The sequence below is a fragment of the Melanotaenia boesemani genome, chromosome 12 (assembly GCF_017639745.1).
Source record: "Melanotaenia boesemani isolate fMelBoe1 chromosome 12, fMelBoe1.pri, whole genome shotgun sequence".
NCBI lineage: Eukaryota > Metazoa > Chordata > Actinopteri > Atheriniformes > Melanotaeniidae > Melanotaenia > Melanotaenia boesemani.
The window spans coordinates 31,975,549-32,002,886 of record NC_055693.1 but is presented as its reverse complement, the minus strand read 5'-3'; the positions used below and the strand labels follow the sequence as shown (position 1 = coordinate 32,002,886).

Sequence of the window (27,338 nt, the reverse complement as noted above, 5' to 3'; positions counted from 1 at the left end):
ATGTTTTTCTTTGTGTAGGAATTATCTTGGTTTTTCAGTTGATGCCACCTTGTGTCTTCTAACTAGTAATGTTTCCCCCCCCCCCCCCCCCCCAAATAAATTGATAATTATTCATCAAAATAACATAGTTAATTCTGTACCTGAGTGACCCCTCCGCTCTGTCAGGCAGACGATTCTCCCCCCTTAAAACCATGGTGTGATCCATATGAGCATGAATATCAAGAAATTACATCATTGAAGTCCTTTAGACAACAGGACACAAGAAATGGCCCAGTGGCTTCCTTCTTTTACTAAATTTTGGTCATTTATCTTATATTATAATTGTGGTTGTCAAACTCATTTACTTAAGGCCATCACATGGAAAAATTACGTATTATAAATTTAAAAGGTTTTGCTATTCAGGAAAACCAGTCTCCCAGATAGCTGAGACTGGGATGGAAGTTCACGTTCCAGCAGGACAATAACCCTCAGCAAACTACTAAAGCAACTCTCAGGTGGTTTAAGAGGAAACATATTTGTTGAAATGACCTAGTTAAAACCAACATCGTAATCTACCAGAGAATCTGTGGTATGACCTCAACATTGCTGAACATCAGCAGAACCCATCTAACCTGCTGGGACAGTTTTGCTTTGAAATGCAGGTTAAAAATCTCAGTGCCAAGATATGCTGCGAAAAGTAATGCATGTGCACATACCACTTTTTAATTATTTTGATTATTTATTTTTATTATATATATATTTTATATTATATATATATATGTATATGTATATATATATGTGTGTGTGTTCTTTTTTGTTTTCACTTAACCAATCTGGGCAGTTTTCAGCCAGACCCGACAATGCAGAAGAGCTGAAGGCCACTTTCAGAGCAACCTGGGCTCTCATAAAACCTGAGCAGTGCCACGGACTGATGGACTCCATGCCACGCCTTGCTACAGGAATTCAGATAAAAGGAGCCCCAACTAAGTACTAAGTGCTGTACATGATCATACTTTTCATGCTCATACTTTTCAGTTGGCCACATTTCTAGAAATCCTTTTTTGTGTCGGTCGTAAGTAATATTCTAATTTTCTGTTTTTTTGGGGGGTTTTCATTAGTCTTCAGTTATAATCATCAAAATAAAAGAAATAAACATTTGAAATATGTCCGTCTGTGAGGAATGAATGTCTATATTACACAAGTTTTACTTTATGTATGGAATTACTTATATTGACATTCTTATGATATTCTAATTTTATGGTGAGCACCTGTATACTGTGTCTGTGTTAGGCCTGTCTGTCTGCTCAATATTTGGGAAAAATCATACAGGATCAATATTCTGAATTACAGCTGTTCTTTGAGAGAACATTTCACGGTAATGATTCATTCTTCAGCTCATTCAGGCTTGAGACAAATGTCTTTAACTTGTTCTCGCCACTAAAGTTTAACTTTTCATGTTTTGAAAGCGGAAATCAAAATTTCCGTGATTAGGATTAATTTTTTAACTTGACACCGCTCTCACCGTTTCTCGTGAATCACGTGGTTAGCGAGACAACAAAACTAACGCACCTCCCTCCTCTCGTTTACTCTTAGACGGTCCACTGTTTCGTCTCGCGCCGGGTCGCTTTTTTTTACCTTAACTAAAAGACAACAACTACCAGCGAGTAAGTAGTTTTTATCTTCTGTAGAAGAACCAGATAAAACGTGGATTTTTCATGATGTGTTTCATTTGAGACATTTTCAGTGTCCGTATTTCCTCTAAACTCAGTGATTATGGAGGACTGAAATATTTTTGCCAAATAAGAAATAAATACAGAAATATAAAATTGGAGCCTATGAACCAATTGATATGCCAATAAATAAATTTTAAAAATTTTCCATTAAGAAACGTATAAGATGTGACAAAAAGTGTAAAATTATTTGGTCATTTTCAATAGTTTCAATTTGACTTTGTATTAATATTCCAATTTATTTACGTTTCCACTTTGTTTTCACTTACATTTAATTTATTTGGTCATTTTTTACATTTCTTCCTTCCTTTGTTTGTATGCCTGTATTTAAATCTTCATTATTTTCCTTTCACGTTTACTTCATCATAAATTTCTGTAGCCTATTTTATTTTTATCTGACATTTTTTATTCTTTTTTGTACACTTTTTAAAAATTCAGTCATATTTATGTCCTCATTATTCCCAGTCTTGCATTTTCTTCCTCTTTTTATTTCTCCAAGCCTATTTATTCTCACATCTCCGTTTTACATTCCTTCATCTCTTTTTTACATACACCTCCTTTTTGCATTTCTGCTTTATTATACACCCTAAGACACACCTTGAAACACACCTTTTAGCTGAGTGTTTAGAAGCTTTGTTAAGAAGCTCCCTGTTTGTTAAAATTGTTGGGAAAACTGGTTAAAACGGCTTTATGTTGGCTCGCAGATGGCGCAGTGGCAGGAGCTGCTGAGGCTTGACTCTGTACTCCAGGACCGGGTGAGGCAGCTGTATGAGGGGCAGCTCCCCAGAGAGATCCGACACTGGCTGGCTGACTGGATTGAGAACCAGGACTGGTAAGAAGAAAAAGGACCTGTGGACAGTGAAGACTTTAGGCCCTCTCACAGAATTGTATATTGTAATAGTTTCTATGATAAAAAGAAATGCAAAAACATAATGCGGCAAAGGTTAAAAAAAAAAAAAAAAAAAAAATCAAAACAACAACAAAAACAAAACAACCATCATGGCACATGGATAAACAAGGTGAAATGAATACAGAGTGAAATATATGAATTTGTGTATGTTGCAGTAATAGATACAATCTCAGACTATAAATGCAAATATACTAGTATGAAAAGCAAGAGGAAACAACAACAACAACGACAACAACAACAATAATAATAATAATAATAATAATATCTACAAAGACTACTCCATACTTATAATCCCTAAGACTAAGTAATGGTGTAACTGGACCATGATTAATTGGACTAAAATTAAACTTGTATAATTTCTCTATAAATTGCCCTGTGATGTCTTGTGTCTGCTGTGTCATAGGTTTGTCCACACTAGGGATGTCCCAATTATAGAATTTCTTGGTATAATTATTGTCAAAGAAATATCGCAAATTTCTGATTTTCATGATTATTATGCATGAATTAAATTCCCAAGTAAAATCACTTGAACACTCCTTAAAGGTCTTTAAGTTTTATTTACAGTACTTCTATCTTTCTGGGGGTGGGGGTTATTTGGGCCATAGTGGCCTTTGTTCAGCAGTAGCTTGACAGGAAAAGGACCAGAGAGAGCAGGGAATGACAGGGAGCAAAGGGTCCGAGGCTGGGATTCAAACCTGGGCCGGCTCCTCTGAGGAGCTGTAGCCTCTGTTTTTTGGGGCGGTGGCTCAGCCCGTTTAGCTAAACATCACCATACATATCTTTCAATTCCAAAATAACAAAACTGTATAGAAACAAAGGAAAGTAACCAAGAAGTCTCTTTCCAACTAAATCTCTTCTGCTTTGTAAACAATTAATAAATCCTACATATTAACTCTGGACTTCTCTCGGAAAAAACTGATGGAAAAGGCTACAGGACCTCTACCTGGACTTGGGAGTACGGTTGTCATGATACAAAAATTTCTAATTCAATACTATATGATACTATAGAGACAAGAAAAAGAACTTAAAGGTACAGTGTGTAGCTTATTTGGCTTTATGTTAGCAAAAATCAAGTATCGCTATCATTAATACATATTTTATCAAAGTCTAATCACAATCGCATCCAAATGAAAGCGTTCTCATAGCTTAGAATTAGTCGTTTATACTCGTTTATATCATTTACCTTCATCAGATCATCTCTGAGTCTGCAAGTCACGAAAAAATGATTTCACACGATAACATTAGCTATTAGCAGTAGCTTGGTACCAAATACTTGGAGAGCATGCTTGTAACTTACGGCATAAAAAAACAGAATTATGTTTCGCTCTGTACCTCATCACCTGACGGGACACTCAAACTTCTGAGATGTTGACATTTTCACATTTATGACTCTCTGTGGCTTCTGTAGTTGTAATAACACCCTTAAATGGTGAGGTTCCTGTAGAGCAGTAATCAGTTGCTTGTAATATATTAGTGCACCACTAGATGGGAGTAATTCTTACACACTGGGGCTTTTTAAAAAAAAAAAAAAAAAAAGAAGTTCAGCCACCACAAAAATAACAACACAATCCAAATAATACAATAAAATATATGAATAGATATAAAAAAGACATTAACAATGTAAAATGTCTCAGACTGTTTCCTCTTTGTAGTGCTAAAAATGCTAAATAAACTTGAGCAGCAACTTCGCATGATTAGTTTTGGATCTGGTCATGGAGCTGAGGTGATAATCTCCTGCTCTGACTGCAGCTGGGAGCTGGGACAGCTGCTGCATGAGGACCGAGCCTCTTCAGGGTGCTTTTGGATGAGGGCGGAGCCTGCGACAGCACCCGCTGCTCATTGAGAAGAGTAAACGAGACGTTCTTTCACGTCAGTCTGCAAAAGTCTCCAATAACAGCAGAAAAAAGTCGCTAGACTGGTCGCTATCTTTTGAAAAAGAGTCACTGTGGACAATGGGTCCACCAGGTCGCGACTGTAGGGGCGTGGCTGACTGCTGCAGTGCCTGTTTGAAATGGGCAGAGGCGGCTGGTCCTTTCCATGAACCAGAAAAATGCTAAAGTGGCTTTTAAGCATCAATACCTGTGCTAATTGATATCTAAATCAATACTAAATTTTTGTTTCACTTAGTATCTGAGAATTGATTCTTTTAAAGATAATCAAACATGACATCCCTTGTCCACACATGTGTTAAATACCTCTGTGTTTGTCCATGCCAAAATCAAACTGATGCAATCCTTTGTTTAAACGTAGATTCTTTTTCTCCACTGCCTGTCAGGGGTTCAGCAGCTGTGGATGAAAACAAAGCCAGTTCTTGTTTCCATGCTCTCCTTGGTCATTTGGAAGAACTGTGGAACCGTTCTGTCCAGGAGAACAACATCTTGCAAGGTCCAGATTTCCTAGGGATGAAGCACTACTTGGTGGTAGGGTACAATATTATACGCATGGTAATTTAGTGTTTCCTTGCATCTTTCTTGTAAGTTATGTGTATGTATACCTTTCTTAGCAACATTTTCAAGATAAGCCAGTCAACTTGGCCATACTTGTTTCTGAATGCCTAAAGGAGGAAAAGAAAATCCTAACTTCTGCCAATCCTGCAGAGGTGAGAAGAAATTGCAAGAATACCCATGTGCTTGTCAAACTTTTCTGATTTCATGAAAGAAACATATTTTCTTTGGTTAGTTTTGCAGCAATCCAGGGATGCAACAAAAAAGGAGGAAGCTGGACAACAACGTTGCTGAACTGAAGATGGAAATTTTGGTACATTCTCTTACACTTTAGTTTTCTTAGCCTCCCTAAAAAAAGTTGCCTCATAGTTGATTATATTTTACTCTAACGCAGGAAGTAAAGAAGGAAATCAAGACACTGGAGAGTCTTAATGAAAAACTTGACTTCATACAGATGACCTGGCAAAACAGAGGTATGGCAGGAGATAACAGAAGAGGGCAGTGTGTTTGGAGTGAGCTCATGTTTGTTTGACAAATATAACTTGTTTGTTTTCACTAGTGGAAAATAATATCGGACTGGCCCACTCACAGGCTGTTGTGGAAGAAGAGTGTCTTAAGCAGGCAAACTTAATCACACAAACAAAGCAGGTACTGTTAATGCATGCCACATTTAGAGCTTTTGTTTATAGAGCTAGGTCACTGACATGCAGCAGGTGATGCTCTAAAAAAATCCAAATGAGTTTGGATGTTGTAGAAAATGTAAATAAAAACAGTTTGAAATGATTTTGAACTCTCATAAAGCACCGTCTTATTCTCAGTAGAATATTCATTCATTCATTTTCTGTAGAGCTTCGTCCAATTAAGGGTCGCAGGGAAGCGGTCAAGTGTTGTCATACGTCGCTGCCCTACTAGTGGGCAGTGCTGAGGTCAGAGTTCACTCCTGCTTTCTGACATCCATTTCTGACACCAGTTGGTGGCGATAATGCACTGCCAGAAAGTTGTTTCCAACCACCAAAAAAATACTCACAGCCTTTCTTCAAAAGCTCTCGCCATCTCTACATTTGTAATCCACCATGTTGTCTTCGTCTTCTTCCTCCTCCTCTTCTTCTTCTCTGGCTTGTTCCTTTCGCTGGTTGCATGTTAGCTATACTGCTCAACACTGACTCAGCGGTTTCCGGTGGTATTTCTCCGTTTGCTGCTTCAAGCGACGGATCGGCGAGGTCCATAAAAAAATGTACGCGTGTAAACAACACAGGAAACGGACAAAAGTGTGTGTATGCATATCGGTCTGCATATTCTTCTTCTGCCTTGAGCATAATTGGGCCTTTGGAGGGTGAGAACCTCTCAGTTTTCCATACATTACTAGGTATGAAAAAGAGCACCTTAAAGAGTTGCAAGCTCTCAAATTTCCATACATTAGTATATATCAAAAGGAGCACCATAGAAATTTAGAGCCTTTAAAATTTCCATATAATGGTAGATCTAAAAATGAGCACCTCAGAGTCTCTTAAATTTCCAGACTGGCAGAGGTTATAAAAAGAAATGGAATGGACTGATGGAATATTTCATCATTTACAGCCTAGGGTCAACAAATAAATTTGCCCTGGGGCTAAAAAATTTTTCTCACTTGGGTTTTTCTTTTTACATTTGATAATCACCTTAGTTGTAATAATCAGTTCAATATTATTTAAAATCGACTCATTTGTGCCCCCCTTTTCCTGGTCAGTGCCCCTGCCTGGCCCCCCATCAAAACGTTTCTAGCCCTACCCCTGCATATCTGAAGTATAAACCCTTTCTACCACGTGTCAGCTACTTTGGAGAGTCCCCTGATTTGTGTTTTAGAGCCTTTTCATAATTTCTCTCACATCATTCATGGTCCATAAATGATCAGCCCTGTGTCTCCAACATCTGCACAGCACCAGTGATTTAGAGAAGACGTCCCCTTTCTTCCTTTGCTGTTTTCACTCACACTAAATATCTGAACCTGATCTGTTTTCATGGATGTGTGTGTGCAGCTGTTAAACTAGCAAACCTCATTAATACTGACAAGTTATATGAAATTAAGGCAAACAATATTGAACTGAAACAGGCTGCTGTTATCAACATTTTTCATATTTTCATACATTTATAATAAAATGTTTTTTTAGCAGTTTTTCTGTATTTTTCATGAAAAAAATTTGCATTGAATTTCCACAACATAATGAGACTAAAAGTACCAGTAATATATTTCTTTTTATTCTATTTTTACTTTTTCTTTTTTATACATAATTTTCCACAAATATCTAAATTCCATAGAAGAAGGTCTGTCTATTCTCTTTTTGCAAAAGTTTGATGTTTTTTTATTTTTATTTCAAAACCTAAAAGTAGAAAAAATAAAAATTTCTTCCAAAATTACAACAAATTTCTTATAGCAGATATTTATCCAAATTTAGAAGTTGTCTTTTTCAAAAGGTCTCATAACATTTGTGACTCTAAACAAGTTTTATTTAGCTGGCTGAGGGAAAAATGGCTCTTTGGATTGGAAAGGCTGCAGACCCCTGCACTAAACACATAAACAGGTTTAGCAACAGTTTTCTCTTTAAACAGCAACAGTTAAAATATTTCTTCATATATATTTATAAAATCAAATATTTATGACAAAGAAGAACTAAATTTTTAGGATTTTCTAGCTAAAAGGTAAAAAGTCAGCAGGATGAATTTAAAGCTGTGAAGCTGCGTCCTTCTAAACACAGAAGGAACAATATGTGATGAATATCAGCATCAGGTGAACAGACAGAAAGCAGGATGAGAATCTCACAGCTTCTAGATGGTGAGGAGAGAGAAATATTCACAATATGCACAATAACTTCCATCCATGCACCTTTAGTGTTTCATTATCCAGATTTCTGCCTATAAATTTTCTAACATTGCATTCTTTGCTTGATTGTTTTGCGCCTGCACCCTCCGCTACCGGGAGTTCAGCGGTTAACATCCGGTTTTACAGGTGGAACGTAAGGTCTATAAAATTTACATTTAATATAACTATAAACATGTGTGGTATCCACAGAAAGTCCAGAATCTCAGTTAATAGCTCAGTAAAACCATTTCTATCACCAACAAACACAGTTAAGACAACAAAGAATTAAAAGACCAGGTACACAAAGTCTGAAAAAATATGTAAACACAGATGATGTCTCCCCGTGTCCACCCGACGGCATGAACATGAACAAACGACTCCTCTACTGAAAGCTCACATCTCACAGATTCCACACCTGGAAATTTCATCTCACTATGACCAAGATTCACCGAACCAGCGGCAAAAAAAGGCCCAATTTATGCTTCACGTTTGTAAAACATTCATAAATGTCTTTCCTCTGCTGTCTTGCCTCAAAACTTATTTCCACCAGGATAAAACTGCATTTAGTGAAACAACAAACAAACAAACAAACAAAAAGCGTTAACATACGATAAAAAAAGTTAACGCCGTTAATTAATTAATGTGTTAACACATTAATAACGTGGTAACGTGCCCGGCCCTAGATAAAAGTAAAGCAAAGCTTATAAAAACAAGTAACCAATGATACTTTTCATCAACAGTTGTTTCCCTTTGCACAAAGACTTCTAGTCGATGACTAGAAAAACAACAGCTTTGAGCCCAAACTTCATCAGCGTTTCTTCAACATTCTTGGCCATTTAACTTTGCACATCACAGAGTTTATTTTCCAAAAACAGATACAAGTAAAATTTGCCAATACGCCTTTTACAGCAGCAGGCAAGGGTGTTTGCTGAACTTGTGCTGCTTAAAAATCCCCAGTTTTAGAAATACAGAGTTCATTACTGACAACTGAATGTTGGCTAAAGAGAGCATGTTCAACAGGGCCCACTGGAGAAGTCAGTACAGAATTCTGTGGCTTTTGAGAGGCAGAAGAACATGGACAACAGAGTTGGGATCATCAGAGGCAGCGTACAGGTAAATGAAACACTCCAACCTTTTAGGAAGGTCCAAATAAACAGGAACCATTTCACTGATTACTTGAAAAAATGTCTGTTTGTAGTTGATGGACCAGGCTGTAAAGTACATTGAGGACATGCAGGATGACTTTGATTTCCGCTACAAGACCCTACAGTCACGAGGTTAGTTCTGTAAATATTCTGTGTTCACAAGTTTAAAAAAGAATAAGGAAAAAGAGAAGTCATTCACAGCGCTGAATAAAAAATGTGTGGGGACAGTATGAAAAATGCAAAGAGAACTACAGCTCTCCATGATGTGGTACAAAAGCAGTCTCCATGAACGTCTGAGTCTCTGAGAAGCAAAGACAGGCAGAGCACCTCCTGTTTGCCAAAGGATTTACTGTCTGTAAATGATCATCATAAAAGAAATATTGGAAGGGATTTGCATGTTTTTTTCTTTACTGTGTAGAATATCACTAAATGATTCAGGGAATCTGGAGGAATTTCAGTTCATAATGGGCAATGAAGCCAGCCTGAGCTGGACAGTAAGTAGTTGTGAGAATAGCGGCATCTTATTATTATTGTTATCTTATTTCTATTCTCCACACTTTCCCAGCTTTTTGGGATCTGGGGGTTGTACTTGTTCGGAATTGTTATTTGTATTTATATTGCATAAAGAACTGTACATCCTGCAGAACACACGATCCAAACGACATGTTTGTGCTTGTGTGCGTTTGTGTCAGAATCATCAGATCGCAACTCTGACATGATGAAGCAGGAAGTAACAAGACTACAGGAAATGCTAAACAGGCTCGACTTTAAGAGGAAGGTACATTTTAAAAATCTTTAACAGAAGAGTGATGAGAGTCTAAATACAAAATTCTGACTGTGGGTGAACTAACAGACGCATTACCCTGTTTGGATCACATGCAGAAAAACCATCAGCATCACTGACTGCTTTTCATACATCTTTAGGAGATACTGTCAAAGATGGATGTTGTGATCAAAGAGATTGATGACCTGATGACTTCCCAGCTCAACCCCGAGCTGCAGGACTGGAAGCGCAGGCAGCAGATCGCTGCCATCGGTGGTCCACTGTTGACTGGCCTGGAGCAGCTGCAGAGCTGGTAATGAATGAGCTTCAATTACAATCAGTACAAAAAAAAAAGAAGAAAAAAAAAAAACAAAACATGGCACAGATATAGCAGAGTGCTATGAGCATTCATGTACTGAAGCTTGCAAAAACTAAAAAAGTTATTTATAATATAAAAAACTCCATCCAACCTGCATCCTCCTCTCCTTGTAGAGATAACAGAGATAACCCAGGCAACACCTCCAGGATTATTTTTCTGAACTGAAAGCTCCTCTGCAGGATAGTGGGCCTTAAGGACCAGGTTTGGGGGTCAGTGCATTGGGTTACGATTAGCTAGCATGAAAGTTTACACTCATCGTGTTGAAACTAAATTTTTTTCCAGTACAAACCCGTCCACAGGATCAGGCAGACTGAGGCAGCAGCTGTCGTGCAGCTGTTGTTGTCTTACTGGCAGTAGCAAAACCAAACTATAAAATTTAGAGAGAGTGTATCTTAGTTCCATGTTTTCTGTTGTCCCTTATTCTCATCTTTTTCCCCCATGTCAGGTTTACTCTGACGGTGCAGAGCCTCTTCCAGATCAAGCGTCAGCTGGACAAACTGGCGGAGCTGGTTGTGAAGGTTACTTATGAGAGCGACCCAATTCCACTGCAAAAACCTCAGCTGGAAGAACAAGTTAAATACCTCATCTACCATCTCATCAAGAGGTACTGATATTGCCAAAAACAGTGCAGTTAAACACTGTGAGGGTTAAACAAGTCAGGTGCAAAATACAAATATAAGCATATGCACCGAATAAAAAGTTCTATTATTTGATCAGCTGTTCTTTCTGAAATTCACCCTGTAATACTGCCCTCTGTTGGGATCAGGATAATCCTCTTTGTTTGGATCAAAGTTATCTGGATTCTACTCAAGTTTTGAACAACCCAAACTGAGGGTTTTATCCGGATAACAACCAGGATTGGATTACGTGATCCAAGTGGATTTCGGAATCTGGATTTCCGTTTTGAACAACCCATTTTCATGATTGGATCCTATTCGATAACCGAAATCCGATCGAATTGTCTTTGAACAACTGGCCCCATATGCCTTAAATATGCCTGTTTATAATTTCTCTCACCACATAAATGACCCCTATATGATCAGAGCCGTGTCTCTAACATCTGCACAGCACCAGTATTTTAGAGCAGACATCCCCTTGCTTCCTTTTGCTGTTTCACTCTCACTAGATATCTGAACCTGATCTATCTTCATAGATGTGTGCATCTGTTTCACTAGCAAACCTCATTAATCCTTAAAAGTTCTATTAACTAAAGGCAAACTATATCTAATTGAAATAGGCTGTTGTTATCAACATCTTTCATACTTCAGCTTCAGTGACATGGGTCTGACTGACATGCGACTGATAAATGTTGTCTACTTGTGATTGTATGTCCAAAAACAATACTTTTGGGTAAATATGTGCCAGTGCAAACCATAAACTGCTAGTTTCCTCTTTCTCAGCTGAACAATAAACAAATGCGACAAGAGAGACGGTGCTAGCAACAGAAAAGCTGATCAGCTGATCACCGACAGCCGTCATGTTTCACAACAACAGCGCTGCACAGGCACAGAGAGGGCCAGAAAGAGTCTAGAACGTTACAGCAGAGGATGCTGCATCTTGCCTCTTGACACAACACCTCCTCGCCAGATGCTGCACATTCAACTTTGCATGCGTTCAACATGTTAAAAATTTTAAAGCAATTAATGACATAAATTAGTTACCCACCATTAATGCATTTTTTTACCTCCTTAATAAATATCTAACTTATACAACTCCTTGCACAACTGAAGCAACCTAGTAAATACAGTAATGTAAGCTGTAAATATTTTTTGCGGTTTGTTCTCAGCTCATTTGTGGTGGAGAAGCAGCCTTGCATGGCTGCTCATCTAGATAAACCCCTCATCATCAAGACTGGAGTACAATTCACCACCAAAGTCAGGTATCATCAAGTCACATAATTACTGTTTGCCTGTTACTATTTGTCTGTTTCTATTTTTTTTTTTTTTTTTTCTCCTTCCTGAGCCGCCACCTTACCGTGGTGGAGGAATTTGTGCATCCTGACGATCCCTGGTAGGGTCACCCATGGCAAACGGGTGTCTAGGGGAGGGATCAGACAAAGCGCGGCTCAAAGTACTCCTATGATGACGATAAACCATGTACCCAGGTTTCCCTTGCCTGGACATGGGTCACCAAGGCCCCCCTCTGGAGTCAGGACTGGAGGTGGGGCACGGAGGCAAGTGCTTGGTGGCCGGGCCTTTGCCCATGGGGCCTGGTTGGGCTCAGACCCTGGCGATCTGACCCTCAGCTGCAGAAGCTAGCTCTAGGGACGTGGAATGTCACCTTTCTGGCGGGGAAGGAGCCTGAACTGGTGCACGAGGTTGATCGGTTCCGGCTAGATATAGTTACTCACCTTGATGCCCAGCTTGAGCTCTGGAACCACTGTCCTCAAGAGGGGCTGGACCCTCTTCCATTCTGGAGCTGCTGCCGAGCAGGTGTGGGCATGCTCATTGCCCCCCATCTTGGCTACGTTGGGGGTTACCCCGGTGGACGAGGGGGTAGCTTCCCTCTGCCTTCAGGTGGGTGTACGGGTCCTGACTGTTGTTTGTGCTTATGCACCAAATGGTGGTTAAGAGTACCCACCCTTTTTGGAGTTCTTGGAAGGAGTGTTGAAGAGCACTCCTTCCGGGGACCCCCTCGTTCTGGGGGACTTCAATGCTCACGTGGGCAATGCCAGTGAGACCTGGAGGGGCGTGATTGGGAGGAACGGCCCTCCTGATCTAAATGTGGTGTTTTGTTATTGGTGTTCTGTGCTCATCATGGATTGTCCATAACGAACACCTTGTTCAGGCATAAGAGTGTCCGCATGTGCACTTGACACCAGGACACTCTAGGCCGCATTTTGATGATCGACTTTGTAGTCGTATCATTGGACTTGTGGCTGCATGTCTTGGACACTCGGGTGAAGAGAGGGGCGGAGCTGTCAACTGATCACCACCTGGTGGTGAGTTGGCTCAGATGGGGTGGGAGGATGCCGGTCAGGCCTGGCAGACCCAAGGGTGTTGTGAGGAACTGCTGGGAACATCTGGTGGAGTCCCCTGTCAAAAAGAGTTTCTACTCCCATCTCTGGCACAGCTTCAACCATGTCCCGGGTGAGGAGGGGGACATTGAGTCCGAGTGGGCTGTGTTCCGTGCCTCTATTGTTAAGGCTGTCAGCTGAAGCTGTGGCTGTAAGGTCGTCATGCCTGTCATGGCAGTAATCCCCAAACTTGTTGGTGGACACCAGCCATAATGGATACCGTCAAGCTGAAGAATGAGTCCTACTGGGCCTTTTTGGCCTGTGGCAACTGATGGGTATTGGCAGGCTAAGCGGAACGCATCTCCAGTGGTCGCTAAGGCATAAACTCGGGCATGGGAGGAGTTTGGAGAGGCCTTGGAGAATGACTTCCAGACAGCTTCGAGAAGATTCTGGTCCACCATCCGGCTGCCCAGGAGGGGAAAGCAGTGCTCCATCAACACTATGTACAGTGGGAATGGGGGGCGGCTGACCTCGACTCGTGATGTTGTGAAACAGTGGAGGGAATACTTCGAAGACCTCCTCAATCCCACCAACATCTCTTCCAATGAGGAAACAGAGTCTGGGGATCCTGATGTTGGTTCTCCCATCTCTGGAGCTGAGGTCGCTGTGGTGGTTTAAAAGGTCCTCAGTGGCAGGCTCTCGGGGGTGGATGAGGTCCGCCCAGAGTTCCTTAGGGATCTGGATCTTGTAGGGCTTTCTTGGCTGACACGCCTCTGCAGCATTGTGAGGACATCGGGGACAGTTCCCCTAGACTGGCAGACTGGGGTGGTGGAGAGTGTGCTCCAACTACAGGGGGATCACACTCCTCCCTGGTAAAGTCTATTCAGGGGCGCTTGAGAGGAGGGTCCGTCGGATAGTCGAATCTCAGATTGAGGAGGAGCAGTGTGGTTTTTGTCCTGGTCATGGAACAGCAGACCAGCTCTACACTCTCTTCAGAGTCTTGAAGGGGGCATGGGAGTCTACGCAACCAGTCTACATGTGCTTTGTGAACTTGGAGAAGGTGTTCGACCATGTCCCCCCGGGGCTCCTGTGGGGGGGTACTCCAGGAGTATGGAGTGCAGAACCCCTTGTACAAGCTGTCCGGTCCCTGTACAACCGGTGTCAGAACTTAGTGCGCATTGCCGGCAGTAAATAAGAATCATTTCCGGTGAGGGTTGGATTCCGCCAAGGCTGCCCTTTGTTACCAATTTTTTATGGACAAAATTTCTAGGCGCAGCCGAGGTATTGACGGGATCCGGTTTGGTGGCCTCAGGATTGGGTCTCTGCTCTTTGCGGATGATATGGTTCTGTTGGCTTCATCAGGCCGTGATCTTCAGTTCTCACTGGAGCGCTTCACACCCGAGTGTGAAGTGGCTGGGATGAGAATCAGCACCTCCAAATCTGAGACCATGGTCCTCAGCTGGAAAAGGATGGAATGGTTGGGAATGAGGTCCAGCCCCAAGTGGAGGCTGTCCGTTAGTGATAGGGTGAGAAGCTTGGTGATCCAGTAGGGGCTCAGAGTAGAGTCACTGCTCCTCCACATCAAAAGGATCCACATCCACATCCTGGATGCCTCCTTGGTGAGGTATTCCGGGCGTGTTCCACCGGAAGGAGACCTAAGGGAAGACCCAGGACACGCTGGACGGACTTCATCTCTCGGCTGGCTTGGGAACGCCTCGGGATCCCCCCCGGATAAGCTGGTGAATGTGGCTGGGGAGAAGGAAGTCTGGGTTTCCCTGCTTAGGCAGCTGCCCCAGCCACCCGACTCGGTTTAAGAGGCAGAAAATGGATGGATGGATGGATGGAAGGATGGATGGATGGATGGATGGATGGCTGTTACTAATTTAGCTTTTTTTTTAATACACATGTACATACATGTATGTGTTAGGTTTATTATTTTTTAAGTTTTATTTTTTCTGATTTAACTTCTGACAGCCTTCTGGTCAAACTTCCAGAGGTGGATTATCAGCTCAAAGTGAAGACGACATTTGACAAGTATGTTTTATTTTCACCGAAAAACATAAAACTGCAGTATTTGTCCTCTGTTATTTTTAAAAAAATCTTATTATTAACCTTTATTTGTCTTTGTGTGTCTGTAGGGATCTTCCCCCAGGCAGAGTGTGAGTACAAACCATCTCAGTAAGAATGTGCTGCTGTTATGTATTTTGTCTACAGTTCAAGTCTTACACACACTGAAGACACATGCTACTTAACAAAATATTTGATATCCTCTAATCAAGGTTATATAGTTGTTTCATTATTTAACGTCAGTTGTTTTATTCAGACCACATGTGCAAATTTCAGGACATAATCTCACAGATCATTTATCACCTAAAACTCTTCTCAGGTAAAGAATCCCATCAAATTAGTATAACCCTACTCCGAAAAAGTCTGGATGCTGTGTAAAATGTAAACAGAAACTAAATGTAATGATTTGTAAATCTCATCAACCCATATTTTATACCCAGTAGAACATAAAGAACTGGGACATTTACCATTTCAGGGACATATGACCTTTTCTTGAATCTGATGGCAGCAACACATCTCTAACAAGTTGGAAGAGGGTACAAAGTAATCAGTACAAATCAAAAACACCTGGAGGAACATTTGACAACTAATCAGGTTACTGGCAACAGGTCAATAGCATGAATGGGTATATTAGAATCTTGCATCAGACCAAAATGGGACAACATTCCTCTCCAAAATCTCCAGCAACTGGTTTCCCCATATTCCAGACATTTATAGAAAGTTGTTAAAAGAACAGGGGATGCTACAAAATACACAATACAAAATACTTAACATCACCCTGGAACTACTTTTTACAGACGTGTTGCTGTCATCAGATTCACAGCTTATATTTTCCATGAAATGATAAAATGCCTCAGTTTCATAATCTAAAATGTTGTTTATGTTCTACTGGGAGTAAAATGTGGGTTAATGAGATTTTAAATAACTGCGTTCTGTTTTTTTTATTTACATTTTATACAGCATCCAGACTTTTTGGTTGTGGTTTCATATGCAGGGAATAAAATTGGACAAACCCATGAATCTGTTGTTTTATCTCTATTTTCTCCTCAGAAGTCGCCAGTTTTTCATCCTCACCAACAACACTAAAGTGATGGACATTGAGGATTATTCAAACGGCTGCCTCTCAGTGGAGTTCAGACACCTGGTATGACAACATTCACTGCTCTGTGAACACTAAATAGTAAAATGCCAATATTTTGCCGGTTATATCATAAAACCTTAGTCAGCTAGTCTATTTAGATTTTATTCAAGACAACTGAAATAGACTTTGTGTCTTACAGCAGCTGAAAGAGAAGAAATACATCAATGGCACAAAGGGGAATGAGGTAAGAAATGTAGAGGAGTGTTAGTGGAGCAGTAAAATCTTCATCACCTCTGCTGATCAGCTACTTTACTTTAAAGTCCAGTTGTCCATCAGTTTCAGCATGTGACCATGGTGGTTTATTTTTACATCATTGTAAAGCATGAACACTGACACAGATGAATAAAGTGGATATTCTAAGGAAATTGATTGGAAAAAAAATAATAATAAAAAAAAACTATAAACAACATGTGGAAAAATGCACCACATCAACAAATAAAATATTATATGCTACACAACAGTTTTTAGTTGCTGAGGAATAAGGGAAAAGTTGTGAGTGATGTCGGCCAAAACCCTCCAAAGGCAGACTGAAGTGCTCTTTCTAGTTGGAAACTATGAAGAGTGATAAATTATATATGATTATACCCTAGACCCCAGAGAAATAACCATCACACCATCACTCCTCCTTTATGAGTGCAACATAATGTACTCTGTTGGAATTGTAGTACTTTCTGGCACTGTCTTTTAATGTCAGAGCTGAACTTGTAGTTGTGTACTTAGCATCCATAAAGAGAAGATCCTCTGGTGAGTCAAGACCATAGGCTGTATAGAAAAGATGGACGGAGCTTTGACATGGACGGGTGTTCGGTGTGTTTTTCAGAGCCTGCTTTCTGTGACAGAGGAACTTCACTCTCTCAGTTTTGAGGCTTGCTTCACTGTCCAAGGCCTCGCCATCGATCTGGAGGTCAGCAAGTGAAGTTTTTTCACTGTGTGTGTTTGATTGTTGTTGTTGTTGACTGTATATGTTAAAAAAAAAACACAAAAAAAGCTTTATTCGTCCACAGACGTTTTCCCTGCCGTTAGTGGTGATTTCTAATGTGAGCCAGCTGCCTGGTGGCTGGGCCTCCGTCATGTGGTATAACCTCCTGACCGATGAACCAAGGGTGAGCCACCGCACTTTGACTAGAAGCAGTTTCCACATTTATATAACACAGTTAGCTAGATCTAAAGCAGTTTATACAAAAGTCCATTAATATTTTTAACCTGTGTTCAGCAACAGCTTGTTTATACGAGTCACTACCCCTATAAACGCGGCTACCTCCCTTAAACATTTATTAATTCGATCATGGAAAATTGTTAAGTACATTAAATTACTCATGTAGTATGCCTGTTTCTGTCTGGTAGGTAGTCGGTTAGTACTGATTAAGAATCGGTTCATTATTTCCTGTATATGTTTAATGGGCGAGGGGCACTGGCTAAATGTATATGTGAGACCTGAAACGTTTGGCAACCAGCTGAGCTGAGGCTGCTCTCTTATTGGTTTTGTCAACATCCCCGGGAAGCAGATCTCTGCATTCCTGGCCAGTCAGCATCATTTTTGGTTCTTTGTCTAATTAGATTCTCTACTGTCAAAGTCACACCCCTGATGTTCAAAAGCGAAAGCATGGATGTCACAGCGCTAAGTGACATCCATGCTTCATGCTAAGTGATTCACCCTAAAGGCCATGTTGTATTCTAAATAACCTTCTCTACATTTCCTACCATTTTTTCCCTCCTCCTCATTTTATCCGTAGAACTTGGTGTTCTTTGGTAACCCACCTCCGGCCAACTGGAGCCAGCTCTCTGAGGTACTCAGCTGGCAGTTCTCCTCCTTTGCTGGACGAGGCCTCAACAAAGATCAGCTCGCCATGCTGGGGGAAAAGCTTTTGGGTATTTTTAGATTGTTAAATTGAAAACATACTTCTGATGAGACAAAACAAACTTCTTTAACATGTAAAAAGACACATTGTAAGGAGCACTGATGAGTTCAAGTGTACTTTAAAAGGACTTGTAGAAGCTAACTTTATTTCAGTGCATTAATGTTTTTTTCTGTGTGTTTCCGTAGGCCAGCACGCCTCCTGTGGTGACTATCAAGTCTCCTGGTCTAAGTTTTCTAAGGTAACCAAATATTCTGTTTTATAGTCACCGTTTTAGTGTGATTCTGCCACCTTGTGGCCAATGAGAAATTAACTTCAATTACCAAGTTTTTGTTGTTGATCCGAGGCATGTACGTTCAGATTTTAATCCATCTCATGAATGCAAAATAAGATTTTTAATCTTTTTCCATGTGTCCTTTCTTCCGAAGGAGAATATTTTAGGAAAGCCTTTCAGTTTCTGGATGTGGTTGGATTCAATCCTGGAGCTCATCAAGAAGCACCTCCAGCCAGTCTGGAGTGAAAAGTAGGCCACAAGTTTATTTTTCATATCACACCTTCAGCCTTCATTCCCTGGAAATGGTCCCAGGAAATATTTGCTGCCTGCATTGTGGGAAGTGTTTTGATGTTTTGTTTGTCCAAGTTCAGAATCCCCCTTTAAAAAAAATAAACAAAACCAAAAAACACTCTACTAATTTAGACTGTATCTCCTGTGGTAAAACTGTAAAAGCGGTAAAATTGTTTGACTTCCTGTAATTTTCTTTAATTTCTTCCTGTTTTGTTTTAATATCCAGGTTCATACAGAGAAGCAGAAGAGTCACACAATTTAATGACTAGAAAACATGTTTTATGCTTAAATGTGAAACAGTTATCAGGAGAAAACCAAAATTCTCAGCATAAGAGGTCGATTTCTTTTCCTTCTTACCGTGACCATCTGTGCAGCTACATCATGGGCTTTGTGAGTAAGGAGATGGAGCGAGCTCTGCTGAAAGACAAAGAGCCCGGTACCTTCCTCTTACGCTTCAGTGAGAGCCACCTGGGGGGAATCACCTTCACCTGGGTGGAGCACAGTGACAGTGGTGGGTGAATGAATGAATGAATGAATGAATGAATGAATGAATGAATGAAACTTTATTGTCATTGCAACAGGTGCAACGGAATTTTTGCCAGTACAAACCCATCCAAGAGTAGACAACATCAACATATAAACAAACAGGATCAGGCAGACTGAGGCAGCCGCCGCCGTGCAGCGTGCCATTTTCACAGATGGAAAAGATAAGTTGAGGGAGAGTAACGGGATGAGGCTAGAAAAAAGGCGTCTCCACACTGGGCACTGAAGGGCCCAAAAGTAGAGATACAAAAGAATGTACCTCGGTACATAAAAGCACATAATTCAGACATTCACAACAATAGAAAACACATGGGGGGGTCTCCCATCCATTTCCATCCCATCACAGCTAAGTGTGGACGCAGCTGAACTTAAGCGCATCCGATCAACCTGCCACCCGGGAGTAGAGGGAGGCGGGAAAGGGACCAACCAAGGCAGTGAAATCATGGGGGAGGTGTGTCTGTAGTGGTGTACGTGAGTGTGCTTGCTTGTGTGTGTGTGTAAGTAAGTATAAGTAAGTGAGCCTTTGAACTGTCTCTCAGTTCCTTTCTCCAGTCTCTGCCACCAGATGATAGTGGGGCGACCTTGGGAGCTGATCCAGGAAAGGTCCACAGCCTGAGGAGGTGGGAGAGGGGGAGGATGGGGGCAGAGCATCCATCTGCATAACATTTCCAGGGGAACTTGATAACCAGCCATCCAAGGCCAATACACAGAGTTTTGCGATACACCAGGAAACCGCCCACTCCAAACAGCAGAAACCCAGTTATCATGAATCCAAATATATATGTCCTCTGCATCCTCAACGGAAAGAATCAACAGACACAAGACCGTCCACACCCCCCAAGAGTCCTTCACGTATCCAACCGCTAACGTTCCGCCAGGACAAGCGGGCTCCCCAACGCCGGTTTTTCGGTTCTAATTAATTTGGTCAATTGCATTGAGAGACCAGCTGTTCAGATCCATGGTTCAAGATGGTTGAGATTTAGAACAGAAACGCAGAGAGAGGCTCAGATAAGACAGGACAAGTAGCAGGGCAGAGTGTGGGGAAGGAGAGAGAAGAAAAGTGTCTGCCTTCGTCGCGAGCAGGAAGTGAAGTGAGGGCAGCTCTCTAATCTACCACCAGATAATATGTGTTCATGCTAAGACAAAACCATTCTTAACTTTCTAAATTTACCAAATCAAATAATTGTACTCTATGAAAACTGAATTTTGACCATCATATTGAGTTTTAGATATTAATCCAAAGTGCGCTCCAGTAAATATTCCAGCATACTTGTCCTAACCTGATCTATTCCTGTGTACTGTTTTGTTTAAATTTTTTAACAATAGGTGATGTAAAGTTCAACTCTGTGGAGCCATACACTAAAAACGCGTTGAGCTCTCTTCCATTTGCTGATATCATACGAGACTACAAAGTGATTTCAGACGGGGTTGTCCCTGAAAACCCCCTCAAGTTTCTCTACCCTGACATCCCCAAAGATGAAGCCTTTGGACGCCTCTACAACAGTCAGCCAAGCAAAGGTAAGGGAATAAAAACTTGTTTTAATCTAGAGTTGTGTGCGTTTCTTTTTTTAATCTCCATTTTTATCTTTGTCAAATTTCCAGTACACCCATACTTACGATGTATCTTCATCCCCATCTCAGAACTGCGGTGAGTTTTTCATTCTTTATATTTTTATACCTGGTGGGAAAACTTCTGTTCAGCTTAGTTTGTACTAATAATTTTTGTTGGAAAAGTCTTAGTTCGTATCTGGGTTGCAAATACACGAATCAGGATTCATCCAGTGATGCGATCAGCTCAGCAGGAAGTGATACAGATTCAAAAGGCTCCTTACATTTACTTCTTCTCAAAGGCTTCACATTTACTTGAACAGCAGCATATTGCTCATGATGGGACAAGTTCTAAGGGTAACTCGCATGGTCAGCTTAGCAGGCAGCAGGTCTGGAGATGATCATTCTATATTTATGATATAGTAAATTCATACTGCACTCTGACATTAATGGGAGCAACATTACAAAACTTAACTCATATCCACGTTTCACGTCAGTGTACGTAAACTTGTGCACTGGTGTAATATCAGCATTTATGAAAAACAGGCTACGTCACGTTGTACTACACTAGTAGTACAATAAGTCTGACGATAATACTTAGAAACTAAGTAAATAAATGGAGAAACAAAAATGCTACTGCTGTCACTGTTTTTACTAACAATAACCGTATTATTACCATAAAAAAAATAGATAAAACTTTATGTCTGGTACTTTCAAATGGAAGTTCAGTGTTTTTTCACACACATATTACTGAATAAATTAAATCCAAGTTAATATCAGACCATTTTTCTTCATTTGTTACCATACTAGTATATGGGGTATGTGACTGCGGAACAGCTGACCACAAAATATACATCTGCATAGCAAGTAAAGAAATACACTATGGAGGCTGAATATGGAAATTCTGGACAAAACCACAGTGGAAGAAATTAGGGAAAAGTGGTGAGTGTATAAATATAAAAACAACCAGGTCAATCCAACCATCAAATTGACACCATAAATAGCAAATTCAATACATAAGATCAAGGATCCTTTAACACACATTAAAATATCATCCAGAAGAAATTCATTGAATCTTAAAAAAATACTATGAGACCCTCAGTGTTGGGAAAATTCAATTTGTACACAAACTAGTTCAAAGTTCAGTTCACACATTTTAAAATAAACTACAAATTTTTAAACTAAGTCCACAGTTCTAAAAACAAACTACTTCATACTTCTTTTTTCCACATATGTTGCTGCAAGCTAGAATACTGACACTTTCCTATTGTTACCACCCATTCAGTCCACGCTCGTAGCCAGCTGCAGCTGTATAAAACATGAGGAAGAACTTGCTTGAATGGTCTATTTTTTAATGAGGAATTATGAAAATATCTGAGGTAGGACCCAGGCTGAGGTAGGAAACAAAGGATGTACCTCAAAGTGCAAAACATTTTAACATTATTTATCTTTTAAGTCACTTTTCAATTTTTTGTGAAGGTATTTTTTCTGACTTGTTTATCCAAAGAAAAGTCCTAGAACTTGGGTCATAAAAGTGCAACATTCAGCCCAAATGAAGAAAAAAACAAAACAAAACAAAACAAAAAAAAAAAGCAAGACCATATGTCTTGCATTTATCAAGTTTATGAAAGCCGAGGGCTCCTCTTTCCTCAAAGGCTGCAGGTCTCCGACAACATCCTGCAAAAGGTTTTCCAGCTGCAGCTGGAGATGAAGACAACGGAGCTGCTGCTACTGGACGCCGTTATTTAGTTTTGGGTGGTAGAGGATCTGCTTTAGCACGCTGTCGCCAAGTCTTTAGATGGTTTTTAGTGACATTTAGTTCACATATTTTGGAAGGCTAGCCGGGTGCTTTATTTCAATCTGCCATTTCAGGTTTGCTGCTGATGTTGTTGATGTCTGGATTTGTTTCTTGACACCCGGCAGGCAAAGTTTACACAAAAAGGCCAGATTTCTCCCTCCTGGATTATCACTGACCTTTTTAAAAAATGATTTTAAGTGATCATACAAAGATGCTGTAGCGATCATTGAGGTAGAGGTGGAGCTGATGCCTTCATTCGATTTTGCCTACATGTTTCGCAATTTGCTAACGCATGCGCCTCTGTGGTGGCTGGTGTTGCCAGATTTAGTGTTTTTCATCTATATATTAAGGCCTGTTTACAATGTATTTAAGGCAGAATTTTGTCTGGAAGGCTCCATGGAAATCTGACACTCTGTTGAACAAAGTTCAACTGTGAGAGAACGCCGTTCACAAACGCCAGAATGAGCGCGCTCACAATAACGTTCATCAGGCAGAAATACAGTACGCTCAGTTCACGTTCACCCAAAATATGAAGTTCAGGCACAACACTGGAAACCCTATATTCAGTCTGAGAAGGATGAAGAGAAAATAACACAATTCCTGTTATCCTTGGACCTTCCGTCAATACAAAATAGTTTTTGACAGCCCCTATTACAAAAAATGAACTGGATAAAGCCATAGGTAGAGCCGCTAAGGGTCCTGGAAGCAACACAAAAGACCAGCGACAGCAGAAGAAAAAGGTTTAATAAGGTCTTTAGCAGTTCAGAGTGCTGGCAGGGAGAGCAGGAAGGCAGGTCTGGATGGATCTAGAAGCAAAGCTGGTTAGATGGGTTTTCCAGCTGATCTCTTCACTGAAGAAGAATTGAGACTCACATGTAGGTGTGTGGTGCATAACCGGGGATGTCGAATATGGCAGCAGCACTGACACCTGTGAGCAGAGATGTACCGGAGTCAGAATCTGGAGGGGAACAGGCAAGTTCTGGCAGGTAGCTGAAGAACGTCAGCTATGGAATAAAACCATGTAGCGGAGTTCTGTGGGATGAAGCCAGGGGTTGACTGAAGCCTGAAGAGTGAACAGAGATAAATCTGGCACAATCCAGATCCTGAATCTAGAAGATTATCCAGGTCTAGAAGTTACAATAGATAAATCCAATTCCAGGTGAAGGTGTACTCACAGAACAAGGATCCAGAGTTAAAACCGGGCAGGCAGTCTGAGTCAAGAAATCCAGAATCCCAGTCAGAAACAGGCAGGGGTCAGATACCAAACTCACGTGTCCAGAGGGGCCAGAGGCAGAGAACAGGGTCAGGTCCAAACAGGTCAGATCAGGCCAACAGACAGCTGCAGAGAATAGAAGGCTGGAAAGTCGCTGGCTGATGGGCAGGTTATCAGACCATCTGGCAAGGCACTAGGACCACCCTCCTGTTATAAGAAGAGAGGAACAGGGGAAACAGATCAGGGTAATCAGAGGCTGATTGCCATGCGCAGAGAAGGTGACAATGAGCATGACTAAATAAGGCATTAGCACGGCAACCGTGAGACAGACAGACAAACCAATGCAAATGAACTTCATCCACTCTCATCCATTTTGGTCTGTATAAAACTACGTTCACTTAGGGAAGTGGTACTAAGAGTTATGATATATAACATCCCTAATAATCCCCAGTTTATGTTTCTAGGACAGATACCAGATGACGTAATAAATAAAGGAGACACAAATCATTCTACAATCCTATCTCTGGTGGTCGGCCATTACAAGAAGCTGGCTAAAGACAGACCCACTGGGATTGAACCACTGGCTGGACATCATTGAAGAAATTCGGTCACTGGAACAAACGACCTAGTTTACAACTTAAAGCAGAGCTGTATGCTGCAAGATGGACAAAATGGCATCTTTAATTAAACAAAATGTGTTTTCTTTATTATGAATTTTGTACTTGTTATTTTTTGTTACCCTCAGATCAAAAATTAATGAATCAAAAAGTGTTCTATTATTCATGTAACTACAAATCATGCAAATAAATGGGTGTGTGACAGTTACAGTGCATGATTTGATGTAACACCAGTAAAAGTAGGACTTGGGCATGGCCATGCTTGAAGATGCAGACTTTTGCATCTGGAGGTTGAGTTTCTTTTTCTCTTGAGATAGGAGTGTCACAAACGGTCACGTCTACATCAGGTTTGCGGGTGAAAAACTAAACCTGGTTTGAATTAGTAGGGATCGTTTATCAGAAGCAAAAGATAAACAATAAAAGATTCATAAACAGACACAGTAAAAGTAATAAAAATAAAAAGCAAACAGCAGAATGAGTAGTTGTCATAACAATAAAGTCATGTAGTGTTATTTACAGCTTTAAAACAAACTCTAGTGTGTATGACCCCTTTAATCACTAATAGCTACTGTTGTTTTCACTCACTTGCTGCATATTTTGTAAATATTAGTCTAAATATCATGTAGGTGCTCCTGATGATTCTCTGCTTTGTTTTCCTGTTGATGTGATTGTTGTTAAGTTGCTTTACAGATGTAGCAGCTGGTTGTCTTAGTTTTTGCCTGTGCAGTTGTTTTTTTCTGCTTTTTGTATCTTTGTCTCCTTTCTTTTCCCTTTTCACTCACTTTCTTTGTTCCCCCTGTCAGGTCCAGCACTGATACATAATTCAGCGATAAATGAATGAAAAAAAAATCAGATCAGCTTTAAATTCGTAAATCTCTCCTTGGAAAAGCTCATTTATTTGGCAAAACACAGCATCCAATAATCATTTTGCCCTGACGCTGGACAGGCCAAGATAGAAATAAATGAATAAAAATCAGATTAACAGATGTGTAGGCTATCTGTGGTATCCATTCCCACACTAAATGATAATTCCTATAGCTTATTAGAGGAGGTGCCCAACTTTTGATCTTTCTCTTGTTTCTATTCCAGGTCCAATGCAAACACCACACCATGTTCCAGTCAGTCTCCTGAGCCTCCAATGACTCCAGGGGAGTTTGACATGCTCAGCGAACAACTGTGCTTCGACATCGACACTGTAAGTTTTCCCACTACATGTGCTTTCATGGTGGAGAGAGCACTGTGTCTTAATTTGATTTATTTGGTCAATGCATCAATATGCTAAATATGGAAACAAGTGATTTCTGATTTTAACTGTTGATTAGTGAAACATGTCCACGTTAAACCCAGAAACAGAATTTAAATAAAGGTTGTTTGGAAAGATAACTGATTAAAAACACAAACTACTATTAACTCTTCTGGTTTTTAGATTTTTGTCCCAAAAGCTGTTAGGTGTCTTTTAGAGACTGTATGGGTCTTAGCTGATTCTGGATCGCACGCCAACTGACTCGTCTGCTGTCAGAAGGAATAGGTAGACTCCAATAGTACAGTTCAGTTAAATTTACTGAAGAGGGTTTACAGGTATGCGATGTACATGTCAATGATGATTTGAGTGCCTGTGTGTGTGTGTGTATGTGTGTGTGTGTGTGTATATATATATATATATATATATATATATATACATATGTGTGTGTGTGTGTGTGTGTGTGTGTGTGTGAGAGAGAGAGAGAGAGGTTATCTGCAACAGAAAGAACAAAATATGTACATTAATAACAGTAGGCAGGCAATGCTATATTCATCAATGCAATAGAAAATGACATGCAGTACTATTGAAAATCCTACAGAAGGCACTCTTACAATACGAATGAAATTCAGTGGAAAATCACCAAACAGTTAAATATACCAGAACAGGCGAAATTACCAGTGAAATTACACTAACAAGTTTAAGGTAGTATTTGACATTGTATTGGATGACTGTTTATGCGTCCACATGTAGTACATGCATAAATGGGGGTTTGCATTGCTGTGCTGCGTTCACGACCCCTACGATTAATTAAAAACCCCTGTGATCAGAGCAATGTGCTCTCTCAATTAATAAACAAGCTGTTAAATTGATAAATAGGCTCCTTCAAGATACTTGGCTGAGATGTAACATCATACTAAACTTAAGCAACTATAACAGAGCAGAACTACAATAGGCCAGGTGCACTCTGGGTAACGTAGTCACTGTAAGTCCACAGACTTTTAACAGTGTCCAAGGAAATATTTTATTAGGCCCACTTATTGATCCTGCCTTTTAAAGGAGAGAGACCAGCACAAAAGTACTGATTCCATCATACTATGGACCATGAGTCCGCAATAAAGAATAACTACTACTACTACAAGTCATTGACCTGATACCAGTACATTTGTTGGTATCAATAATTTTAATGTGGATCAATCTGCTCTAACCTCATTCAGACATATTGATAATTAGTTGGATTATAATAGTGAGAACACATCCGTGAGCCACATTGCTGCACAGATATGGAAAATAATACCTAATAACTTTAGAGTGAATTTCTGCTTCAATCATATGTGTGAAATAACTAAAGAGATGTTTTGCTGCTCACGTTATTTTTCTCTTTGGTTTACAGATGAGCTCTCCATATTCAGAGTGAAGCAAGATAAAACATCATAACCAACAACGTTTTCCATCCTGACTTCATCCAGTTTCTGTTAAATGTCTTTATAAGATCTTCAGCTTTTTTACAGAGGTTTTGTTGTTTAATTCTCATTGTTCGTCCTGCTGCTTTTTATATTCCTTCTTTTAAATATTCATCAGTGTTCATTAAATAACTTTTTGCTGTCA

At 40.3% G+C, this 27,338-nt stretch overlaps 1 protein-coding gene across 2 annotated transcripts; it reads left to right on the top strand.

Moving 5' to 3' along the window:
- The first annotated feature begins 962 nt into the window (after positions 1-962).
- Positions 963-27,338, top strand: LOC121650096 (signal transducer and activator of transcription 4-like). 2 transcript variants are annotated; one of them, XM_042001403.1, is made up of 28 exons: positions 963-978; positions 1,573-1,643; positions 2,414-2,541; positions 4,895-5,039; positions 5,123-5,218; positions 5,299-5,376; positions 5,458-5,536; positions 5,623-5,711; positions 8,920-9,012; positions 9,098-9,176; positions 9,737-9,822; positions 9,969-10,120; positions 10,632-10,790; positions 11,973-12,065; positions 15,117-15,176; positions 15,281-15,301; positions 16,263-16,353; positions 16,490-16,534; positions 17,171-17,254; positions 17,355-17,453; positions 18,084-18,219; positions 18,395-18,447; positions 18,635-18,729; positions 19,146-19,282; positions 20,641-20,832; positions 20,917-20,962; positions 25,580-25,685; positions 27,124-27,338. In XM_042001403.1, exons 3-28 carry the CDS (start codon positions 2,414-2,416, stop codon positions 27,145-27,147), a joined length of 2,466 nt encoding a protein of 821 aa, XP_041857337.1. In that variant the 5' UTR covers positions 963-978; positions 1,573-1,643; the 3' UTR covers positions 27,148-27,338. The 2 variants fall into 2 exon arrangements, with proteins under 2 accessions (XP_041857337.1, XP_041857336.1); XM_042001402.1 differs by having other exon boundaries at positions 16,260-16,353.

Coding starts and splice junctions, on each gene's coding strand:
- LOC121650096 (XM_042001402.1), top strand. CDS start 2,414: ATGGCGCAGTGGCAGGAGCTGCTGAGGCTTGACTCTGTACTCCAGGAC. Junction 5,219..5,298: donor CTTCTGCCAATCCTGCAGAG/GTGAGAAGAAAT, acceptor TTCTTTGGTTAG/TTTTGCAGCAATCCAGGGAT. Junction 15,302..16,259: donor GATCTTCCCCCAGGCAGAGT/GTGAGTACAAAC, acceptor TTTTCTCCTCAG/AAGTCGCCAGTTTTTCATCC.